The sequence below is a fragment of the Peromyscus leucopus genome, chromosome 7 (genome assembly GCF_004664715.2).
Source record: "Peromyscus leucopus breed LL Stock chromosome 7, UCI_PerLeu_2.1, whole genome shotgun sequence".
Taxonomy (NCBI): domain Eukaryota; kingdom Metazoa; phylum Chordata; class Mammalia; order Rodentia; family Cricetidae; genus Peromyscus; species Peromyscus leucopus.
This window is the reverse complement of record NC_051069.1, coordinates 67,328,634-67,350,705: the sequence shown is the minus strand read 5'-3', so window position 1 is coordinate 67,350,705 and position 22,072 is coordinate 67,328,634. Positions and strand designations below refer to the sequence as shown.

Below are 22,072 nucleotides of genomic sequence, written 5' to 3'. Positions count from 1 at the left end.
ACCAACTAAGCAGGCAGTAGTTATCTCTGCCGTTATTCAGGCTGTTTTGTGTGAGTACAACACACAATACTCAAACCTTCCCATAAAGACAAGAGTCGGCTGCCTGTAGTCATGGATAATCGAGTTTCCTGGTTAACCAAAGCATAAATCTTAACATGCAGAAGCTTACAATTCTTTATGAAATTCTATATGTATTCCCCTGGATTTGTTAATGGCAGTCACTGAAAATAACAGTATTTTCTTAATGGATCTGGAACCTAAGTTATAAACATCTATGTTTTTTTTTTTTTTTTTTTTTTTTTGAGACAGGGTTTCTCTGTATAGCTTTATGCCTTTCTTGAACTCACTCTGTAGCCCAGGCTGGCCTCAAACTCACAGAGATCTGCCTGCCTCTGCCTCCCGAGTGCGAGTGCTGGGATTAGAGGCGTGCGATACCACCGCCCAGCACATCTATGATTATTATATGCAAGTGCAGACTCAGAGCCAAATAATGTGGGTACTGTGCCAGAGTCCAGGACTCTGGCATGTAACTAGAAAGAATTCTTTGTAGTCCCTGGCATATTTGTAAGTCTGATCTGATTTGGGGATATTTTTAGCTTTTCTGATATCATTCCTCCCTTGGGTTTGGTTATACGAGATTTGTTGTGATTTGTTTAACTTAATATTTTATGGGCATCCTATAAAAAAATAAAGTGGTTCATCAGGAATTTTCCTTGCTGCCCTAAAACCATTGGTGACTTTTACCGTCAGAAGGGCATGCACTTTCTAACCGTGTCTGACCAGCCAGAAGCTGCGGGCACCAGGCTGAGGCTGCCTCCTTAGGACTTTGAGAATAAATTTTTCTGCCCCCTAACCATCCCCAGCTGTCATCTCTGCAGCTACCACAAATTCTACCTTCACACTGGCACTTTCTTCTGATAGCTCTGCCCTTCTGTGATAAAAGACCACAGGTCATCTTCTCTGGTTAGAACCGGTTCTCTGTGTGATGCTCTGAGCGGTGTAATTAATTGTTCATGAGTCAAGCTGACAAAGGTTCAAACAGAACCAGCCTTGCAGGAGGCCGCTGAGTGACAAGCGCTACCTCGGCTCTTTTGGGCACATTTCATAATTTATCAATGCAGCCCAGGGGAAGGTGGGCGGGAAGACATCCGGAAGCAGCAGGTGCTACCTGTACCGATTCCTGAATAAGTGGCTAGGGAAAATCATTCCAACCTTCTAAGATTTAGTTTTATTATCCACAGAAGTGAACACAAAAGCATTTACCTCATGGGCTCTGCACTAGGTTGAAACCACATACAACACACCACAGCATGTGCAAAGTACATGAAAATGTCAGCTGCATCTGGCTGCCGTTCTGTCCCGGCTGTCTGTCCACGAGTGGGCTGGTGTCCTAAGTTACCTTTCAACACTCAGTGCTGGCTCATCGCCAAACTACTGAATGGTCTTAACTCTCAGAGAACATATTTTAAACCACCTCCAAAGACACACAGACAGACACACATTTCTTTTCTGAACTATTCTTTATTCCTGGACAATTTTATGTTTCTTTTCTTTCTTTTTTTCTTTTGTTGGTGTGTGTGTGTGTGTGTGTGTGTGTGTGTGTGTGTGTGTGTGTGTGTGTGTGTTTTGAGACAGAGTTTCTCTGTGTAGCCCTGGCTGTCCTGGAACTCCTCTGTAGACAAGGCTGGCCTTGGATTCAGAGACGTGCCTGTCTTTGCCTCTTGAGTGCTAGGATTAAAGGTGTGCACCACCATGTCCAGCTGGCAATTTTATATTTGCAGATTTTATATATATATTACACATTGTGATATATGATATCATATATTACACATTGTGATATATGATATCATATATTACACATTGTGATATATGATATCATATATCAGTGTTAATGTTCAATATAAATAACTGTTTAATATTAACTATTTTAATTATGCCCAACAAGTTTCAGATTACCTTAAATTCCTCCAGTTCATAGGAGTCAGTACTATTTTCAGCCATGTTAACAAACATAATTCACAGAAATACTCAGAGTGAGGTAGAGATTTCCTAAGAAATGCTTTGAACAGTAAAGAAACAGGCGAACCTGACTAGCGGTCGGTCGTTTCTTGGGATCCCACTGGAGCATGTCTCTCAGGAGCTGAATGGCTTCACTGCTAGCATTTGGAATTAGCGTCTTTAAGTTATTGGGTATACATTGGGGCCAGAGGAAATTCATGGCACTTGACAGCTGGTAGCCTTCGGGCCAGTCAGTCTGCAAGAAGAGACAGGAAATGCTACTCAGACGGTGTCTGTGTGGGGCTGGGAGTCTTCCACATGCGCCCAGAACCAAAGGCAGTTGTCCCGTGACTCCACTAGTCAGGTGTATGTGATGAGGCCTACGGCTACCCTCACACAGACTACAGTACACGAAATCTGAGAACCAGAAGGAAAGACAGTGACTTGTCACCGGCTTGGCTGGTTTTACAACCTTTACAGAAGACTGTCCATCTTGGGCGAACTGGGGACTGAGGCCCTCAGCATTTTCTCTGCTGTGCATCTGACACGTGGGTTTTGGAAACTGCTCGTATGGTATTTTTGAGGGGGAAGACAAAATAAAAATGAAGTAAAGCAAAATACCAATAGATCTGTGACACTCCATGTGTTAACTATATCGCCAATGATTGTAAGTATTTATACCGAGAGGACTAGCTGAGACACAGAGGTCCTCTCCACTCCCCACCTTTTCAGGCATCACATCTGTGGAGGCCCGGAGTGAATGGTGGGAAATCTGAACAGCCAGGCTTGAGGCTTCTCCAGTTCTAACACTACTGTTTTGTAAGGCATACCCTGATAGAATTTTGACCTCTCCCTGGAGCTAACTGGTACTGTGTATACCATCCACTCAGACAGTTCCTGTGTGAATGCTGAATGTTGTTGAGTATCCAGAAATAATTCAATATAAATTCTTCTCTTAAAAATGTCATTGTCCTTAAAAGACAAAAATAGGGTATAATTTTAAAGTGTAATAAAAAAAATGACAAAGGCCGCCAGAGGGGTAGATAATAGATACAAAGAGGAAGGGGGTCAGCAGGGGGCTTTGAAAACCTTATCATAAACAGGGTGGCAGTAATGACTCAGTCAAACAATTAAAAAAAACAAAATGAACTTTGTCTAGCATGTTTAAGGCCCTAGGTTTGATACCCGGTGCCACACACACAGACACACAGACACATAGACACAAATACACAAACTAAAAAAAAGGGGGGGGAGGACAGGGAAGGAAAATGAAGATTGAATTCACAACAGCAATAGTACTGGGAGCTGGGAAAAGAGACACAAGACAAGTCTATTATAGCAAAGAACACAGATATGGCAGAGACTGGAGAAGCCGTGGGGAGGAGTGTCATTGAGTCCCGTGGAGGAAGAAGGGACCTTGATGGTCACTAAAGAGACATTCACTCAGGCAACACACAGAAATGGGGCTATTCCAGGGTACAGAGCCAGGCTGTGCCCTGGAACGGAGCAACGAACTAAGGGACTGGGGGATGATGAATACTTCCAAGCAAAGACCAGATTACAACCACAGCTATTTTTAAGGAAGGAGAATCTAGTCACAGACTGAAAGTCAAGCTGGAGGGGAAAGCCTGGAGGACAGGGTTGGGGTGATGTTGGGGTAGAGCAGGGGTGGGGGGTATGGAGGGGAAGCAAGCAGAGATATCCATAGTTCTAGCTCCAATTCTGCTGTTAGTCTGCAAAGACAGACAGCCTCAGCTGAGCATGGTGGTTACATACCTTCACTCCCAGGAATAAAGGAGGCAGAGGCAGGTAGATCTTTGTGAATTCCAGGCTAGCCTGGGCTACACGGTGAGGACCTGTCTCAAAAACCCAAACCCAAACCCAAACCCAAACAAAAAAACTGAAGAGCCATATGACACTCAGCCTCAAGACTGGCCCTCTAGGGACTATGATAAGACCACATATGGATACAGGCCATGAAGAAAGGAAGCATGCGAAATGGTAAGCCCTGTGCTTCAGGTGAGTTCAGTCAGAGGTGATGGAGTGAGAAGAAAGGCCCCGAACAGCTGTTAAGATCTGAACGGTTATAAAGGAGAGAAGTAGGGATCCAGATCACCTTCGGAAGGCTTAGGAGATGAGACATAACTGTGCCCATACGAATGGAGAAATTCTGTAAAGGATGAGATGATATCGAGAGAGGGGGTAGAGAGATCTATGACAAACACTCTAGCTGTAGGCAGAACGAAGGGGAGAAGCTGGCCTTGCTAGAGAACCTGGGCAGAGGAGAATGGTCAAGGTCAAGAGAGACTCTAGAAGAGTCTGGTGGGTTGGCGGTGCACAGCACGGGGGAGGGGCAGAGCAGGGAGCTGCTGGCTTCGGCGCATGAGCCTTTGGTCCATGTCATTACCTTCTTCGGTGTTCCCAACACTTGGCAAATTTTGAAAATTGTGTCAATTTCGCTGGCCCCAGGGAAGAGAGGCCGGAGGGTGTACACCTCTGCCATGATGCAGCCAACTGCCCAGATATCAATGGGGGAGCTGTAGTTGGTAGACCTCAAGAGTACTTCTGGAGCCCTGTACCTGAAAAGACAAGGTTAACAGGTAGCTGTCGCTTCTACTGGTCAGAAGGTACATTCAATAACAAGTAACTCTTAGTTAAGGGATATATTTTTCCCTAAATGCAACGTGGTACATGGGCTTACAAGGACGTGACAACTGTCATGACCGCTAATAAACAAATAATAGTTTTAGGGCTGGGAGAGAGGTCAGTGGGAAAGTCAACTTATGTGCAAGTATGAGGATCTGAGTTCAAATCCCCAGCACCCAAGTACAAACCCAGGCATGGCTTACTGTGCCTGTAACTCCAGCATTCAGGAGCAGAGACAGAGGATTCCATGAGCTTACTGGCTACCCAGCCTAGCCAAAAAGGTGAGCTTTTCAGCTCAGTGAGAGACCCTGTTGCTGTGGGATGTTCTGTATGTCCTGTGGGAGTCTGTTCTTGGGTTCCTCGTGGCTTTAATCAGCAGGTCCACATAGAGGATGATTAAGACCACGGGCCTGAGTGTAGGTGTCTGAGATAGTCTGCACTTGGCTGTGCTGTGGGATGGTCTGTATGTCAAGTTGCTCTGATTGGTCAATAAATAAAACCTGATTGGCCCATTGCCAGGCAGGAAGTATAGGCGGGACTAACAGAGAGGAGAAATAAAAGAACAGGAAGGCGGTTGGAGTCACTGCCAACCGCCAGGACAAGCAGCATGTAAAGTACCAGTAAACCACGAGCCACATGGCATGGTATAGATTTGTGGAAATGGATTAATTTGAGCTATAAGAACAGTTAGCAAGAAGCCTGCCACGGCCATACAGTTTGTATGCAATATAAGTCTCTGTGTTTACTTGGTTGGGTCTGAGCGGCTGTGGGACTGGCGGGTGACAGAGATTTGTCCTGACTGTGGGCAAGGCAGGAAAACTCTAGCTACACCCTGTCTCAAGGGAATAAGCTGACAGTGCTAGAGGAAAAGAGTGTCTTCCTCTGGCCTCCCCATGGGTGTGAACACCCACACACTCATGTGCATACACCATATACACACATAGATCATACATATACTCCATGCACACATGAAAGAAAGATAGTCTCTTCCTCTTCCTTCTCTTCCAAGGTCTTTAAAGAATTCTGTGTGTGTGTGTGTGTGGGTGGGTGGGTGGGTGGGGGAGTGTGTGCACACAAGGCTAGAGCTGCTGGATCCCTGTGGAGCTGGAGTTATAAAAGGTCGATATAAGCCACCTGAAGAGGGTGAGGAACTGAACTTGGGTCCTCTTCAAGAACAGGACAAAACTCTTAGTGCTTGGCCATCTCTCCTCCACACAGGAATCTCCTCTAGCGTCTTCAGAAACACAAGGAATTGGGTAGGAAAAAGAGAGCAGGGAAGAAGGATGTGGAGAAACTATCCTCAGAAAAGCTTTTGTACAAAAATTATTTATACAAGGGTTGGAGAATTGGCTCAGCCATTAAGAGCGCGTGTTGCTTTTGCAAAGGAACCAGGTTCAATTCCCAGCATCTACATGACAGCTCAAAACCATCTGTAACTCTAGTTCTAGAGCATCCAACCTCCATAGGCACCAAGCACACACACACACACACACACACACACACACACACACACACACACACACCCCACATATATATGCAAGCAAAACACTCACTCACACATAAAATAATAAATCTAAAAACTTTAAAAATTATTTAGACTTTGGACATGATGAGTTTCCTTTTAAAAGGTTATATCTTCATTCAGTAACAAAATATCTGCAGTGTTTGAACTGTTTTTTTCCTTTTAGTGAGAAATTAATGCTTATGATTAATAATGTCCTCAGTATAAAGTTTTATTGTTTCTGTTGTTTTGATTTTTTTTGAGACAGGGTCTCACTATGTAGCCCTGGCTAGACTAGAACTCACTCTGTAGACCAAGCTGGCAATAAACTCACAAAGCACCACCTGCCTCCTGAGTGCTGGGAATAAGAAGTGTGTATCACCAGTTAGCCTTATAAATTATATCTTTTGAAAGAAGCACAATTAAACAATTTTGAGATAAATAGCATTTACCATCTAGTAGACACATAATCTGTGTACGGAGGTCTTGATCGTATTTCTCGGGCCAATCCAAAGTCTGCAATTTTCACAAGTTCTGGTCCCATGCAGAGGAGGTTCTCGGGCTTTAAGTCGCGGTGGAAGAAGCCTGCAGAGACAGCAAAGGAATCCAAATGCATGCTCCTCCTTGCACTGCCCTCTGCAGCGCTGACAATCTTTTGACAACGTCTGTAACAAACGACCAGCCCTTCAGACTTGTCGCAGGGCTTCGGTCATTTCCTTACACAAAATCAATCCCAAGTAGATCTTTGTACATCTTACTTACAAAGAAGTCTTTTTGAATACTAAAACTTGTAGGCTGAGATAACTGCAAACCAAACTATCTCAGGGAGAAATTCATTCCTATCAACTCAGCAGAAATAAGTTGAGAGTAAAACTATTTCAAAAGACAATAATTTTTATTGACATTAAATGTATACTGCAACAACATATATATATACATGTATATGTTTTTTTTTTAAATTTTTTTTAAATAAGAGACAAAGGATTAGCTGGGTGAGGTGGCACATATTTTTAATCCCAATACTTGAGAGGCAGAGGCAAGGGGGTCTGTGAGCTCAAGGCTAGCCTGGTCTACAGACAGAGTTCCAGGACAGCCAAGACTGTTACATAGAGAAACCCTCATCTTGAAAAATCACTCACACACACGAGAGAGAGAGAGAGAGAGAGAGAGAGAGAGAGAGAGAGAGAGAGAGAGAGAGAGAGAGAGAGAGAGGATTGATGGATCTGGTCTATTCAGACTTGTGATTCTGGTATGTGTTGTGACACTGTCTAAGAGTATTTACTAATTTGCCCAATGTGTAGCACACATCATGGGGAGAAAAGATAGCTCACTGAATGAGAAGTCTCAGATACAGTGGTGCTCTGGAGATGCAGCATGGGGATATTCACTGTGAGCGTCTACCGGGCACACACAAACATCCAGTGACTAGCAATAGACATGGCACTGCAAACCCAAACCACCTCCTCCCTGAGGTTCCACCCACAGACATCACTCAAGGTGCTTCTACATCTCAGACACTCAGACAGGAAGGGCAACTTAGTTGAATACACTGACTGTGATAATGGTTGCGTTATCTCTATGTCTAATCCTGAACCATCCTTGAAAGCCATGTCCTTAATAGGATCCTAAGGGGTACCATTTTCATGCCTGCATCAGCTTGTCCAAAACTACCTCTCCTCCGACTTTTAATAATATCATCAAGTACCTGGTAGTTCTGTTGTATCTGTTCTTTTGATAGTGATGGACCGTCCTGCACTTCCTTCAGGATACCTCCTGGCCTTTCTCCCTTTTACTCTGCCTTCCAGCTGCTCTTCCTGCCTGTGGCTGCACGATCCCTTTTTCATGGTCTTCTTCCTCCAGCTTCTTTGGACTCTACACATTCTAATAATTTAAACACTGACCCCCTAACACACACACACACGCACACACCCCTTCCATAGCCTCTTTAAATAGTTTAACAAATATGATTTTTTTTTTAATTCTACCTAGAGTGATTAATGTATTTTCCCGCTGGGGAGAGAGCTCTGTAGTAAAGGATTTTACAAACATGCATGATGCCCTAGGTTCAATCACCCATACTGGAAAACATATTTCCCAATACCGATTACAGTTACACAGAGTGTGTTTCACTCAGGTGAAATTCTTCATTCCCTTTGAGTTTACTGTATTTATCTGCTGTGGAACAACAATCTGTCACTTGGAAATGGTTTAATAAAAGGCTGACTGGCTGGGAGCCAGGCAGGAATTATAGCTGGGACAACCAAACTAGGAGGATGATGGGAGAAGAAGGGTGGGGTCAGGGGCGATGCCGGCCAGTTACTGAGGAAGCAGAACATGTAGAAAATGAGGTAACAAGCCACGAGACATGTGGCAAAGCATAGACAAGAAATATGGGTTAATTTAAATGTAAGAGTTTGGGCCGGGCGGTGGTGGCACACGCCTTTAATCCCAGCACTCGGGAGGAAGAGCCAGGCGGATCTCTGTGAGTTCGAGGCCAGCCTGGGCTACCAAGTGAGCTCCAGGAAAGGCGCAAAGCTACACAGAAAAACCCTGTCTCGAAAAACCAAAAAAAAAAAAAAAAAAAAAAAGTAACAAGCCCGTGCTATAAGTCAAGCATTTATAATTAATATTCAGCCTCGGATTCAGTTATTTGGGAGCAGGATGTCAGGATAGGAAAACTCCGCCAAGATTTATCTCCACGATAATGTACAATTGTTCCATTTTATCTGTATCAATCCCAATTTTAACCATTCTCCAAGGTTTATTGAGTTGCCCTTTGTCTAAGAAACCATCTCACAGCCAGTGGTCATGTCACACACCTCTAATCCCAGCACTCAGGAGGCAGAGGGAGGCGGATCTATGAATTCAAGGCCAGCCTGGTCTACAGAGTGAGTTCCAGGACATCCAGGGCTACACAGAGAAACCCTGTCTCAAAAAACAAAAAAACAAACAAACATTTCACATTCTTCCACTCTGTCAAGAAATATTCAGAGGCCATGCCAACTAACAGGTTGGGCTCTGTGGATTCAGAACCACCCAAATGTCATGGTTCTTGGCCTTTGCCTTCACAGGTAGAACAGGCCATTATCCTGATCATGTGTAGAGTTCTATCATTTACAGATATGGTCACCATTTTTACTAAGTAGAGGAAAGTCCTTTAACAGTAAAGACCTTTTACACTTCTGAATGCCTTGCATGCAAGAAAAAGCATGGTGGTCTCACAACATATGATTGTTGACTGAACTGAGGGAACTACATGGGCCTGTTGGAACTTTACAGTGATGAATCTACATGGACCAAACATGCAGGATCAGCAGAGTGGATCAGAGCTGTTGGGAGGATGGAAGAAAGTCCTAACTGTCAGCAACTGAGAACTGAGCAACAAGTGCAATGTCTCAGACGCAGGGCGGGGACAATGAGGACTCATTGATGGATGTCCATATCACACAGGGCATTCCTGTAGCATTAAAGCAATTAGCCAAGGCTACTTTCCAAGCCTGCCTCTGCTCTAGCAGGAAGTGACTGTGACGTCAAAACGCACTATACTCGATGTATGATGGAAAGGAGCAATGGTTTAATAAAAGGACATTGCTCTGTGTTTATCATCCTAGAGACAACTGGGCTTAGCATCAGGTCAAGTTCCAAATGCATACCGATGGATTTGCAGACCAAGTGGCTGGCTTAGCTGAGTACAACTAGAACCAAGAGCCCCATGCCTACATGAAGACATAGGCACAGAAACAATCAGAGGCATTCAAGGGGGACACGGGCAGGAAGTAAGAAGTACTTCCTGCACAACCCAGGACCACCTGCTGTGCACATCCCAGGAAGTGAGATCAGAGTCAGGTCTGGGTTAGACAAGAGACAAACACACAAACTGTCTATTTTATGGCGTTTGTGTATCTGCGGGTGTAAGTTCATGCGTGGTATGTGCACACTGTGAAAATGCATTGAGCTTCGCTTAAATTTCAGTGCTTCATCTTTATACTGTTACTGTCCTGACAGGGGCCTAACGGCCCTCCATAGTCCAATTTCAAGGATCCTAACCAGATTTGTAGTAAACCAAATATAAATAATTATAAGCACCAAACTTGTGTTTCTCAGGTTAAAGAAACTCCAAGTGATTCAATATTAGTCAAGAATGGCCTTTCCCACAAAGAAAAAAACAATCTGACTGACACAGACAAATCCAGATGGTTTATTATCAGCCCAATAAAATAGATTATCTACCCACTAGATGAGTGATGTCTGTTCTATGGTCTTGGTATAACTGAGTCACTGTGTTTGGGACCTTTATTCTTGCCAACACCTGCCGGTTCTCAGAAGGCTTGACTGTATGTACCCATCTTGGAAACGAATTAAGAATTACGCAATTATTAGAATTATCTTTTGTCTACATACCTAGGATAGTTTCCAGGATCCTTGAAAACCATGAGATGATGGTTTCTCTACCTAAAAACTCAAATGCTCTAAAACCTCTCCAGTGAAAGAAGAAAAGGCAAGTATCATTTTTCTTACTGAACAGATGGGAAAACTCAGTCATGGGGGGGGGGGCGCAAAAAATTGCTCACAGTCCCACCAAAAAAAATGTGTCACAACCCAAGAGTGCCCAGCACTATCCTCTCCCTCTCGGCTCACACACCTAAACCTTGATTTGTGACTCTGACCTTCTCAATTCCATATCAACACTGGTTCTCCTAGTAAACGCTCCCTTCCTCTTCTAATTGGGGTAATTATTATTTATACACTTATGTGGCATTTCTCTTCTAGTGACTCATCTGTCCCCAAACCTCCTCCACCCACAGCGACTCCCTCTGGCAACATCTCTCTGTAACACCTGCATCGGCTCTCATCTTCTCCAGGTCAGTGCATCCTATCACACTGGTACCCATACAAGCGTCACTTGTGCACTCCAGACCTTTCCTGTGTCCCGCTGGGATTCATGCTCTGCTAAGCACCAACACGCTCCTCCCGACAGACAGGCTTTATCCGTTCCCTCATGGCTTATGCATCTTAATTCTAGTTCCACAGAGAACGTGAACATTAACCAAAAGGGGAATGAAGATTCAGATTTCTTACTTACCCCTCCAAGAGGGTTCTTTTTCCACACTTTTATCTGTTTTAGCGAAACATTACTATTTCCATTCAAAGAGACAAGGCAGCTTAGGATGTGAATGTGCAGACCGCCCACAGTCATTTAACCCTCTGGTGTGCGAGTTGCCTCATTTGTGAAATAGAGACTAGCAAACCTCACAGGCTTGTTTTGCAGGATGAACACATTGTATCCATAAAGCTTTTAGAGGGCAGTGCTGAGCATCTTGCAAGAGCCTGTCTTTATGAGGACTGCTACGAGAAAGTTCTCTCTGGTAACCTCCCCAAAGCTGTCAATGGGGGCTTGCGTACATGATGTCATTTTTTCACAGATAAGAATTAAGGCTTGTGGGGCTAGTGACAAGTGCCATCTGTGAGGAGGTAGCACTAGAGCTCTGCTCCGATTCCTGCCTGGGTCTGTGCTCTCCTGACGTGTGCAGTGTGGCCCTTCTTCCTTCTGCCTCCCGACGTGACAATGGGAATCCTAGCCGTGCCGCTGAGACATCATGCAACAACGGAGTACTGCCACAGCAAGAACTTTCCTGCTCAAAACAGCTTCCAGAACACAGAAAAAGACCCTTCATTTAAGTTCAGGATACCGCCTGCCTGCTCAGTAACAGAAGGACTTTCATTTTCATTATGCAAGAGGCTTTTCACGAATAGCTTCAAGGAAGAAAGGAAAACCAAGGAAGCCTCAAGGAGGCTTCCTCCTGTTTATATTCTATTGTTGATGATGCTGATAAATAAGAGGAAGCGATTGAAGAGTATTTAAATATGAATTTATGTAGTACATCTTTCTGCTGTGAAAGCAATTTTAGATCATTCTCACCTTCTTTCCCCTCCTTCCTTGAATCTAAACCTACAGTGTTTATATCAAGAAAAAAAAGGAGGCCACAGGAGCAGTAGCACAGACAGGAGAAAGGCCATGTCAAGGTCACACACTTACGACAGTGGTGAGGCTCAGAGGCACCACATCACCTCTGGGGCAAAACCCTGCCCTCCCAACTACCAAATGCATTTCCATTTCCTGATGGGGAAGGGTGCTCTGGACAGCTACAAGGGTGGGTGAGGAAGAAACATAGAATTTGTATTATATTCCTGTCAGGGACACGTGCTTTGGCATTGTTCAGACAGTATGGCCATGTGTTTACGCCCCAGGGGGGAAAACTCAGTGCCATGAAATATGGCCATAGCAACTACATCTGCACTGTTCTTCCCTCTCAGAGGAGTGTACTCTCCAGGGGCGGACTGCACCTTCACACTGTGAGAATGAGCCACGGAGAAGGGCTGAGACTCACTAGACAGTTCTAGGAAGCGTACCAGATGGTTTCTCTATCCCAACAGGAAAGGGGTAATAGCAAGGCACATGTGCACTTAACCGAAGACATCAACACATAAACCCTCTAAGTTAAAAATAAAATCATAGTGATTTATTAGGGGAGTGTGTGTGTGTGTGTGTGTGTGTGTGTGTGTGTGTGTGTGTCTGTGTCTGTGTCTGTGTGTGTGTAAGTATTACCAGGGCACCTGTGTAGAGCTCAGAGGGCAACTTGAAGGAACTAGGTTCACTTGTTCCATTGAGAATGAACTCAGTTTGTCAGGCTTGGTGGTAAGTGCTCTTACCCACTGAGTCATCTCTCTTTCTGTCCCCATTCCCCATTTTATTAAAAATACAACAACAACAACAACAACAACAACAACAAAAACCTCCAAAAGACAAAGAGGACAGGACTTGAGAATTTCGGGTCTACCCCGCTTACAGTCATTACCGACCATCTTCTTCCGCTAAGAGTCCTCAACTGACTAGCCAACCGACCCCCTGTCACTGCTGCAGTGGGGTCTCTGCAGAGCTCTCAGCCTCTCACAGCCTCAGTGTCCCTCCTTTGAAGGACATAGTTACTGTGCGCTCTTTCTACCTGTGAAGTTGACAGGGAAGTGACAGAGGCAGTGGATGACGTTAGCTCCAACCAGAACGGGGCACAGAGCTGGTGGGAGACATGTCAGCCACCGCCCCTGGTGATGGCCAGGGTGGTGAGGCTGTGAGGGGACAGGCCTGACTTCCTCCACTGCATCTTCCTTTGCATCGTTTGCACACACACTCTCACTGTTTGCACACACTCTCACTGTTTGCACACACTCTCACTGTTTGCACACACACTCTCACTGTTTGCACACACACTCTCACTGTCTGCACACACACTCTCACTGTCTGCACACACACTCTCACTGTCTGCACACACACTCTCACTGTTTGCACACACTCTCACTGTTTGCACACACTCTCACTGTTTGCACACACACTCTCACTGTTTGCACACACACTCTCACTGTCTGCACACACACTCTCACTGTCTGCACACACACTCTCACTGTTTGCACACACGCTCACTGTTTGCACACACTCTCACTGCACACACACTCTCACTGTTTGCACACACACTCTCACTGTTTGCACACACGCTCACTGTTTGCAAACACACTCTCACTGTCTGCACACACACTCTCACTGTCTGCACACACACTCTCACTATTTGCACACACTCTCACTGTTTGCACACACTCTCACTGTTTGCACACACTCTCACTGTTTGCACACACTCTCACTGTTTGCACACACACTCTCACTGTTTGCACACACACTCTCACTGTCTGCACACACACTCTCACTGTTTGCACACACGCTCACTGTTTGCACACACTCTCACTGCACACACACTCTCACTGTTTGCACACACACTCTCACTGTTTGCACACACGCTCACTGTCTGCAAACACACTCTCACTGTCTGCACACACACTCTCACTGTTTGCACACACACTCTCACTATTTGCACACACTCTCACTGTTTGCACACACTCTCACTGTTTTCACACACTCTCACTGTTTGCACACACACTCTCACTGTCTGCACACACACACTCTCACTGTCTGCACACACTCTCACTGTTTGCACACACACACTCTCACTGTTTTCACACACTCTCACTGTTTGCACACACACTCTCACTGTTTGCACACACACTCTCACTGTTTGCACACACACCCTCACTGTTTGCACACACGCTCACTGTTTGCACACACACTCTCACTGTTTGCACACACGCTCACTGTTTGCACACACACTCTCACTGTCTGCACACACACTCACTGTTTGCACACACTCTCACTGTTTGCACACACACTCTCACTGTTTGCACACACTCTCACTGTTTGCACACACACTCTCACTGTTTGCACACACACTCTCACTGTTTGCACACACATGCTCACTGTTTGCACACACACTCTCACTGTTTGCAAACACACTCTCAATGTCTAAGGCTTGAAAGTAATGGCAGTGCAGAGTTCCAAGGGGATTTTATGGGGTGCTAAACTGTTAGCTAAAGATGTGTGTGTACACGTGCCAATGCCTGTGCATCTGTTCACGTGTAACGGAGAGGAGGGACTGTATAGATGATAGGTATGTGGGCATGTGTACATACAGAGATAGGCACGTGTGTAGGAACATGTTAGAAGCTCGTAGGCAGCCTGTGTCTATGAGACCATAAATACTTCATTAAGTAGCGTCTCAGAAGAAAGGTTGTGAGTTCTTCCTAGACATATCTGAGTCCCATTAAAAGGAGTAAAAAGGAAGTCTCTAACTCAGGTTCCAGGGTTAAGGAAACAGCCCAAATGACCAAAACTCTGACTGCTCCCTATTTGAAAAATAAGCTGGCAGAAAACCCCTGTGGTTCCCCACTTTTCTCCTTGAGCTCTTACATGTCCTCTATTTGTCCCCAAGGTGCTGTGTCTGATTATTACACACCACTCGCCATGAATTCTTGTGAATAATGGCTAAAAAGCCAGTCCTCCGAAGTTAGTGGGATCAGCGATCACCTGTACTTAGTGTTTCACCATGCTGGATTAAGAAGTCATGCTCACGGCTGTATTGCATGTCTTTAATCCCAGCACTCAGGAGGCAGAGGCAGGTGGATCTCTGTGAGTTTAAGGCCAGCCTGGTCTACAGAGCGAGTTCCAGGACAGCCAGGACTGTTATATAGAGAAACCTTGTCTCGGAAAACAAACAAACAAACAAGCAAACAAGTCAGCTCAGCCGTGTGTATCACTCATGGATTATGAAGCTTGTGATAGAGGATGTCAAGGGTCTGTAGAGACAGCCAAGGTCTGTGTGTTTCATCCTTTTTGTAACATTGAAGAGCTACTTAGAGATAAAGAGCAAGCTGGTGCTGACCCTGGATATAATGTGCCACCTTGTGCAACACAATATTTTTCTACCCACTGACAATTTACACCAAATCCAGTAATTGTTGAAAGGTTTCAAGCCAGTCTCTTACTGAGTAATGCATCCATTTGTTAGCGCACTGTTTACAGCGGCAACATGCACAGACTGAGAGTGTTGAGGCTTCTGCCTGTACAAAATCAGCCAAGGTCCACATGCTGAGACCACCTCAAATGACCTTCTCAGAGCACTTCTGTCCTCGCCCACAGATGTCCACGTGTTGGCTACGTGTTCACGGGAAAGTTATCAATCCAGCCTCATCTGGTCTCCAGTGGTTAGAACCAGCAACGTTCCAGAGAGCTGCTGGAGATGACTGCCTCATAGTCATTGCTGTTTAACGTTCCACAAGCTCAGTTAGGAGGGAAAACACAAATGGAGAGTTTCCTGAAGGGCACATAGCTATGCTTCCCTTTGGACATTCTAGATCTCTCTGTGGACTACCCACACCATCCCTGAAGAGAGTCACACGGGGGCCGGGCAGAACTGCTTTCTCTGATCAGGCGACATGACTGGCCTACAGTGAGGATATCGAGCAAAACGGGCCTATGCAGCCTGCCACTGTGTTTACTATAAAATCAGTGACACACTGTCCCCTCCACAGGGCCCACGAGCAAGTGTCTTCCTGGCCAGGGTATCAAGAATACCTCTGGAAGATGGCTCAGCAGGTGGGAATGCCTGCTGCCAAGCCTGACGACACTAGTTCAAGACCCACGTAAGGGAGGAAGGAAGAGGAGTCACTGCAAGACTCCTGCAGGTTGTCCTCTGCACCCATGCTGTGTCACACACGGGAATGCATGCGTATGCACACGCACATACACACATACACACACACATACACACACACATACATACACACACACACACACATTAGATAGATAAATACATGTAAAATGAAGGTCTTAATTTAAAAAATAATAATCTTGCTTTTGACTAGTCAATTTTTAAATCAAGGAAACTACATACGTTCTAACTGATCATGTTTCACACTTTGGTTTGTTTGTTTGTTTGTTTGCTTGGTTTTTTTTTTGTTTTTTTTTTTTTTTGAGTCAGGGTTTCTCTGTGTAGCCCTGGCTGTCCTGGAACTCACTCTGTAGACCAGACTGGCCTTGAACTCACAGAGATCCTCCTGCCTCTGCCTCCCAAGTGTTGGGATTACAGGCGTGCACCACCACTGCCCGGCTCACACTTTGCTTTGTATAACAAGCTCAGACACAAGTCTGTTGTCTGCTTCTTCTACTGGAATAAAATTTGCTGGCACGCGGACATATCCTCCAAACATTACAGGCTATTATGATTATTGGTTATTGGTTCCCCCCACAACCAGAGTATAGGACCCTATCGCTGAAGACACCATTTACTTATGCCATCACACGTGGAGAAATCAAGCTGGTTCCCAACTAGAGGCTTCAACCCTACAAACTCTGCAACCTACAAGGGTGACCTCTTCAAAATACACTCGTACAACAGCGGCATAAAGGTACTGGGAGTAACCAACCACTGATTAAAAATTAGACTTGAGGCTCATTCCATGCGGAGGAACCCACACTTGATATCACCAAGGAGGCCAAGGCACTAAGACTAGATAGGCCATGGGCCCCAGGTGAGAACCTACTACTACAGCAGTAAAACACCCTGTGATGCCATACTGCGATATATCTATAGATCAGTGCATGGCTCACCCCTCATCAGAATGCCTCCACTTGAAGCCAATGGCAATTCACACAGAGACCCACAACTGGACACTGTGCAGACAGTGAGAGACCCTGGAGCACTCAGCTCTACATGGGGTATCTTTATCAAACCCTTCTTCCCAATGCTATGGATCTATGCAGAAGAGGAGGCAGAAAGACTGTGAGGACTAGAGGCTGTGGATGACTCGAAGAAAACAGCATCCTTCAGACACAACAGGGCTGACGCACACCCTGTCAACTCGGAGTGTGACAGCACACACAGGACCTGTACAGATTCATGCCAGACAGAAGCTGGGCACAGAGGAGGGGGAGTGGACACCAAGCTTTTTTGGGGGTTGTGATTTAGTAATTTTTTGACTTTTGTTTTTATTTTTGTTTTTTTTTTTTCTTTTTTAAGAAGGAGAAAGATCATGAAATTGGGTATGTAGAGGGGTGAGGAGGATGTAGGAGGACTTAGGGGAGAAGAAAGAATATGATCAAAATATATTATATGAAAACAATTTAAAATAACAAGTTAGGAAAAAAAAAAAGACTTGGGCATACTGTGTTACATTCCTGCTACCATTCCCACCAGTGTGGACTATATCTTTTCTTTTATTTTTTTAAAACAATATCTTACTATGTAGCCTTGGCTGGCCTCGAACTTGCTATGTAGGCCAGGTTGGACTCAAACTCATAGAGCTCTGCCTGCCTCTGCCTCACAAGTGCTGAGGTTGAAGAACTGTGTGACCACAGTTGGTTATCTCCCCTCCTAAACTGTGATTCCTCTTAAAAAAGAAAGAGAGAGAAAGAGAGAGAGAGAAAGGAAGGAAGGAAGGAAGGAAGGAAGGAAGGAAGGAAGGAAGGAAAAGGAAAAAAAGAAAGGAAGAAAGAAAGAAAGAAACAAGGGAAGGAAGGAAGAAAGAAAGAAAGAAAGAAAGAAAGAAAGAAAGAAAGAAAGAAAGAAAGAAAGAAAGAAAGAAAGAAAAGAAAGAAAGAAACGAGGGAAGAAAGAAAGAAAGAAGGGAAAGAAAGAAAGAAACGAGGGAAGAAAGAATGAGTGGCTTTGACTCCTGGTTGTACCACTGCCTTGTTTTGACTTTGTCTGTTCTTTGGTTTGCTAAGTTTTTTGTGTTTCTGTTTTGTTTTTTTGTTTTTCCGAGACAGAGTTTCTCTGTGTAGCCCTGGCTGTTCTGGAGCTCGCTCTGTAGACCAGGCTGGCCTTGAATTCACAGAGATCCACCTGGCTCTGCCTCCTGAGTGCTGAGATTAAAGGCGTGCACCACCACTGCCCAGCCATTTGCTAAGTTTTAATTTATTTTGTTTTCCTGTGTTGTGTAAAGTTTTAGGCCACTTTAATCCCCTTAGAAACAAACTGAAATAAAAACAATGTAGGAAAATGACCAGCACAGTGCAGAGATGCTAAGTGTGGACACTAGCTACCTCAGAATTCTGATCTGAGGAAACCTTGTGGATACATCAGAAAATGGTGGGAAATAATTCCTAGATCTATCTATAACTAACAAGCTTAATGCTAAAACTGAAGAACACACACACACACACACACACACACACACACACAGAGAGAGAGAGAGAGAGAGAGAGAGAGAGAGAGAGAGAGAGAGAGAGAGAAATGCAGTAAACAAAGTCCTGAATATTCTGAAAGCCACTGTCAGCCTGTCAGCTCTACAGGCGTTAACGCTTCCTGTGTCATCCACCTGATATTCATTCACAATAACATTTCACTGCTATTCGGAAGCACAATATTGCAAATCACCTACCGTGTTTATGAATAAATGCCAGTCCTTGCAATATCTGATACATTATATTCCTTATAGCAGACTCTGGAAACAACTTATTTCTGTATGGGCCAGAAGAAAACAAAGTTAAAGAGCTGAGTTTCTGTAGTAAAAGGAATCTCTGTTATTATCTTGAGTTATTCTGATTAAGAAATTTTACCAGATCCTTTGATAATAAATAGCAGAGAAAAATAATCACTTGTTGACATAGTGAGGCTAAGTAATAAACACCAAGTACATTGAGCTCTATTACAAAGAAAAGAGTAAACGTTTTATAATAAAATAAATAAGAAACCTGTAACACTGTATCCAAAAATAAGCTAGGCAGGGCAGCCACACCTGTAATCTCAGGACTCAGAAGGTTCACATAGAAGGATCCTGAGTTCCAGGCTAGTCTCAACTATGCAGCAAGTTTGAGGTCAGCCTAGAAATGAGACCTTTCTCAAAACACCACCACCACCACCACCACCACCACCACCACCACCACCACCACCACCACCACCACAAAATGAAAGCAAGCAAGCAAGCTGCATCCCTGGAGTTGTCCCGGGGCTCCCTGGCACAGGAATGTTCTTCACTTAGCTGGCAGATTTCATCATTAAAATCCAGAGGCACATAAGACTGTTAAAGGACTATAGAAAGAACCGGAAAGCTGAAATAAACCAAGCAGAAAGTATATCTATTTTGCAATAGAGGATCCTTGGGAGTTCAGTTCCCACACCCACATTGGAGTAGCTCACCGTAACTCCAGCACTAGTTGGGAGCTGGCACCTCTGGCATTTGTGGGCACTCACACACATATGCACCCCTACAGATATAATTTTAAACAACAAAAATAAATCTCAAAGACATTTTGTTCAAAAATAAGGTTATGACCAAACCATACCTTTCTTTAATGAGCTGGTAAAGGTTTTCCTTCATGTACTCGAAGATAAAATAGAGATGATCGTTTTCCCTGATGACTTCTTTCAGCTTTACTATGTTGGCATGATTGAGCTTCTTCAAAGACTGAAACAAGGTGAGAAAGAAAACCAAATGAAATTAGAAAAACAAATGTGTCTCAAAGGGAAAGCAACCCTAAGCATACTTAGAAAGGGATTTCTGATTTGAGAACCGAGAACATGCCATGAATCACATTATATTGGCAACTTTGTAAACAGTGTTTCTCTGAAGTCAACATGACTTTATCTAGAAGCATGCCTTTGGTGGATTGACTAGAAAGTAAGCATCTGATCACTAGCTAGTACTCCTGACTGTACTGTTCCTGGAGCGATAGGTCAGGACTATTTTTGTGGCAACAGGCCCAGGCTGTTTTAAGCTCACCCCCTCCAGATCATGGAACTCAGGTTGTACAAGTGGCCAGAGGGGAACCAATAAAGAGAGCCATGGCTTTAAATCTTCTGGCGCTGGAGAATGCAGCTGGTTAAGGCTGAGGTCACCAGACAGCAGCCTGCAGACACAGTCAACAGGAAATTGCTGAAAGGACTGAGGCTGATAGCCTGATTCTCTAGACTTTGATCAGACTTGTGTGCCTGCGACAAAATGCTTCTTCTTACAATATGAGTTTTAATTACCAGGGGGATTGAAGACATATTATTGATGAAATAGTGAGTGAAAGGTCAAGAGCAATAGAGATGAGCAAGTCAGGCAGTAGCTGAGGAACATGGACATGGTTCAGAAGATGATACACGAGCTTTGATTACTCATCATACACATGTAGTTTTCTAAGTTCATTTGAGTGTAGCCCTGTACATATGACTTTCCATATATACCATCTGCCAATGGTGAACAAAAACACTGTCCTGTTAGTGACCAGCAATCAGTATCTGGAGACACCCAATCATTGGGAGTGCTACCTGGATGATCAGAATTTGAACCTTGAAAAGTCTTTTCCCTCACAGGGCAATGAGGTCAATAATGACAAATTATAGAATTTGTCCTCCGTCTTTGAATTTCATTAAAAAGAACACCCTTTCTATAAAACAAACAAAATGTACAGAAGGAAGAGTTAAAGTAAACATCCAAATCCAGAAGGATCCAAATGATCGGAACTTGGATTGATGTAGCTTAGAAGAGAGAGGAAATACGGCCAGTAGATAAAGACCAAGTGAGACTTTTCTAGACTTTTCATCTCAGAGGACACATTCTTGCCAAGTCATTTTACTGGAATGGATCCTCAGCAGTTTGGGCTAGAATCTTCTAGGATGGCCCAGCCCAGTTGATTATCCCTTTTACTTGGGTTGGAGCCCTGGTTTTCCATGAGTAACAACATAGGCCGTTGTTCACTGGCTGCTCCTGATGGCGGCCATCTTTCCTGCCTGTTTGCTTCAAGCATGTCACAAGCATCTCTCGATGAACAGCTTCATGGCAAATTCACTCAGGAAAAAAAAAAGTCTGTTTTAGAGCTTTGGTTCAGCTGTGAGGCTATGGTCTGTCTGAAACATGAATTACAGGCTCATGTCTAAGAACAGCTTGAAGCTCCAGTTTTAATGAGGTTACTGAGCAAGTTAAATTTTCTATCCGTCTAATCTGTAAAGGGTTAATTCTGCTTGGAGAATTTCACCGTATTCACTTTACAAAGAACTGTATCGGGAAAGAAGCGTCTCATGTGGTTATGGGAAAGTCTGTGGAGGAGTAGACACAGGCCACTTGTGTCAGAGCAGAAAGCATCAGGAGCGACTCAAAAATGAGCCAACAGTTCCCACAGGGATGCACTCCATGGGTGAATCGATAGTACCAGTTCTGCCACCCTCAGGGACTTGTCAACGCTGTCCTCCCTGTTACAGCCACAATGAACTATATCCTAAGGATAAGACTGGTGCAAGGCAGTGTCTGCCTTTCAGAGGCCAGTAGCCTTGCTGTGAGCATAGGGTATGAATTTAAAATGCATGTAACATGTGACTAGGCTTGGTGGCGTGCATTGCAGATTGGATGGCAGAGGCAGTGGATCTCTATAAGACCAAGGCCACTCTGGGCTACACAGTGAGATCCTGTCTCAAAGCCAAACAAATAATGAATGGAACAATAAAGAAGACATATTAAAGGTCAAAGGTGAGGTACAAACAAGAAGCATGAGATAGTTAGTCCTCA

General features: G+C 44.4%; 1 protein-coding gene across 2 annotated transcripts in view; it reads right to left on the bottom strand.

Moving 5' to 3' along the window:
- Cilk1 (ciliogenesis associated kinase 1) overlaps positions 1 to 22,072 on the bottom strand; it is a 68,786-nt gene that overhangs the window by 14,750 nt on the left and 31,964 nt on the right. For both annotated transcript variants that reach the window (XM_028862614.2, XM_028862613.2), the window contains exons 4-8: positions 19,869 to 19,990; positions 18,965 to 19,044; positions 6,598 to 6,730; positions 4,406 to 4,577; positions 2,087 to 2,254 (exon numbers count right to left, since the gene is read on the bottom strand). In XM_028862614.2, the coding sequence (XP_028718447.1) occupies positions 2,087 to 2,254; positions 4,406 to 4,577; positions 6,598 to 6,730; positions 18,965 to 19,044; positions 19,869 to 19,990 (675 nt within the window). The remainder of the gene's footprint in view (positions 1 to 2,086; positions 2,255 to 4,405; positions 4,578 to 6,597; positions 6,731 to 18,964; positions 19,045 to 19,868; positions 19,991 to 22,072) is intronic.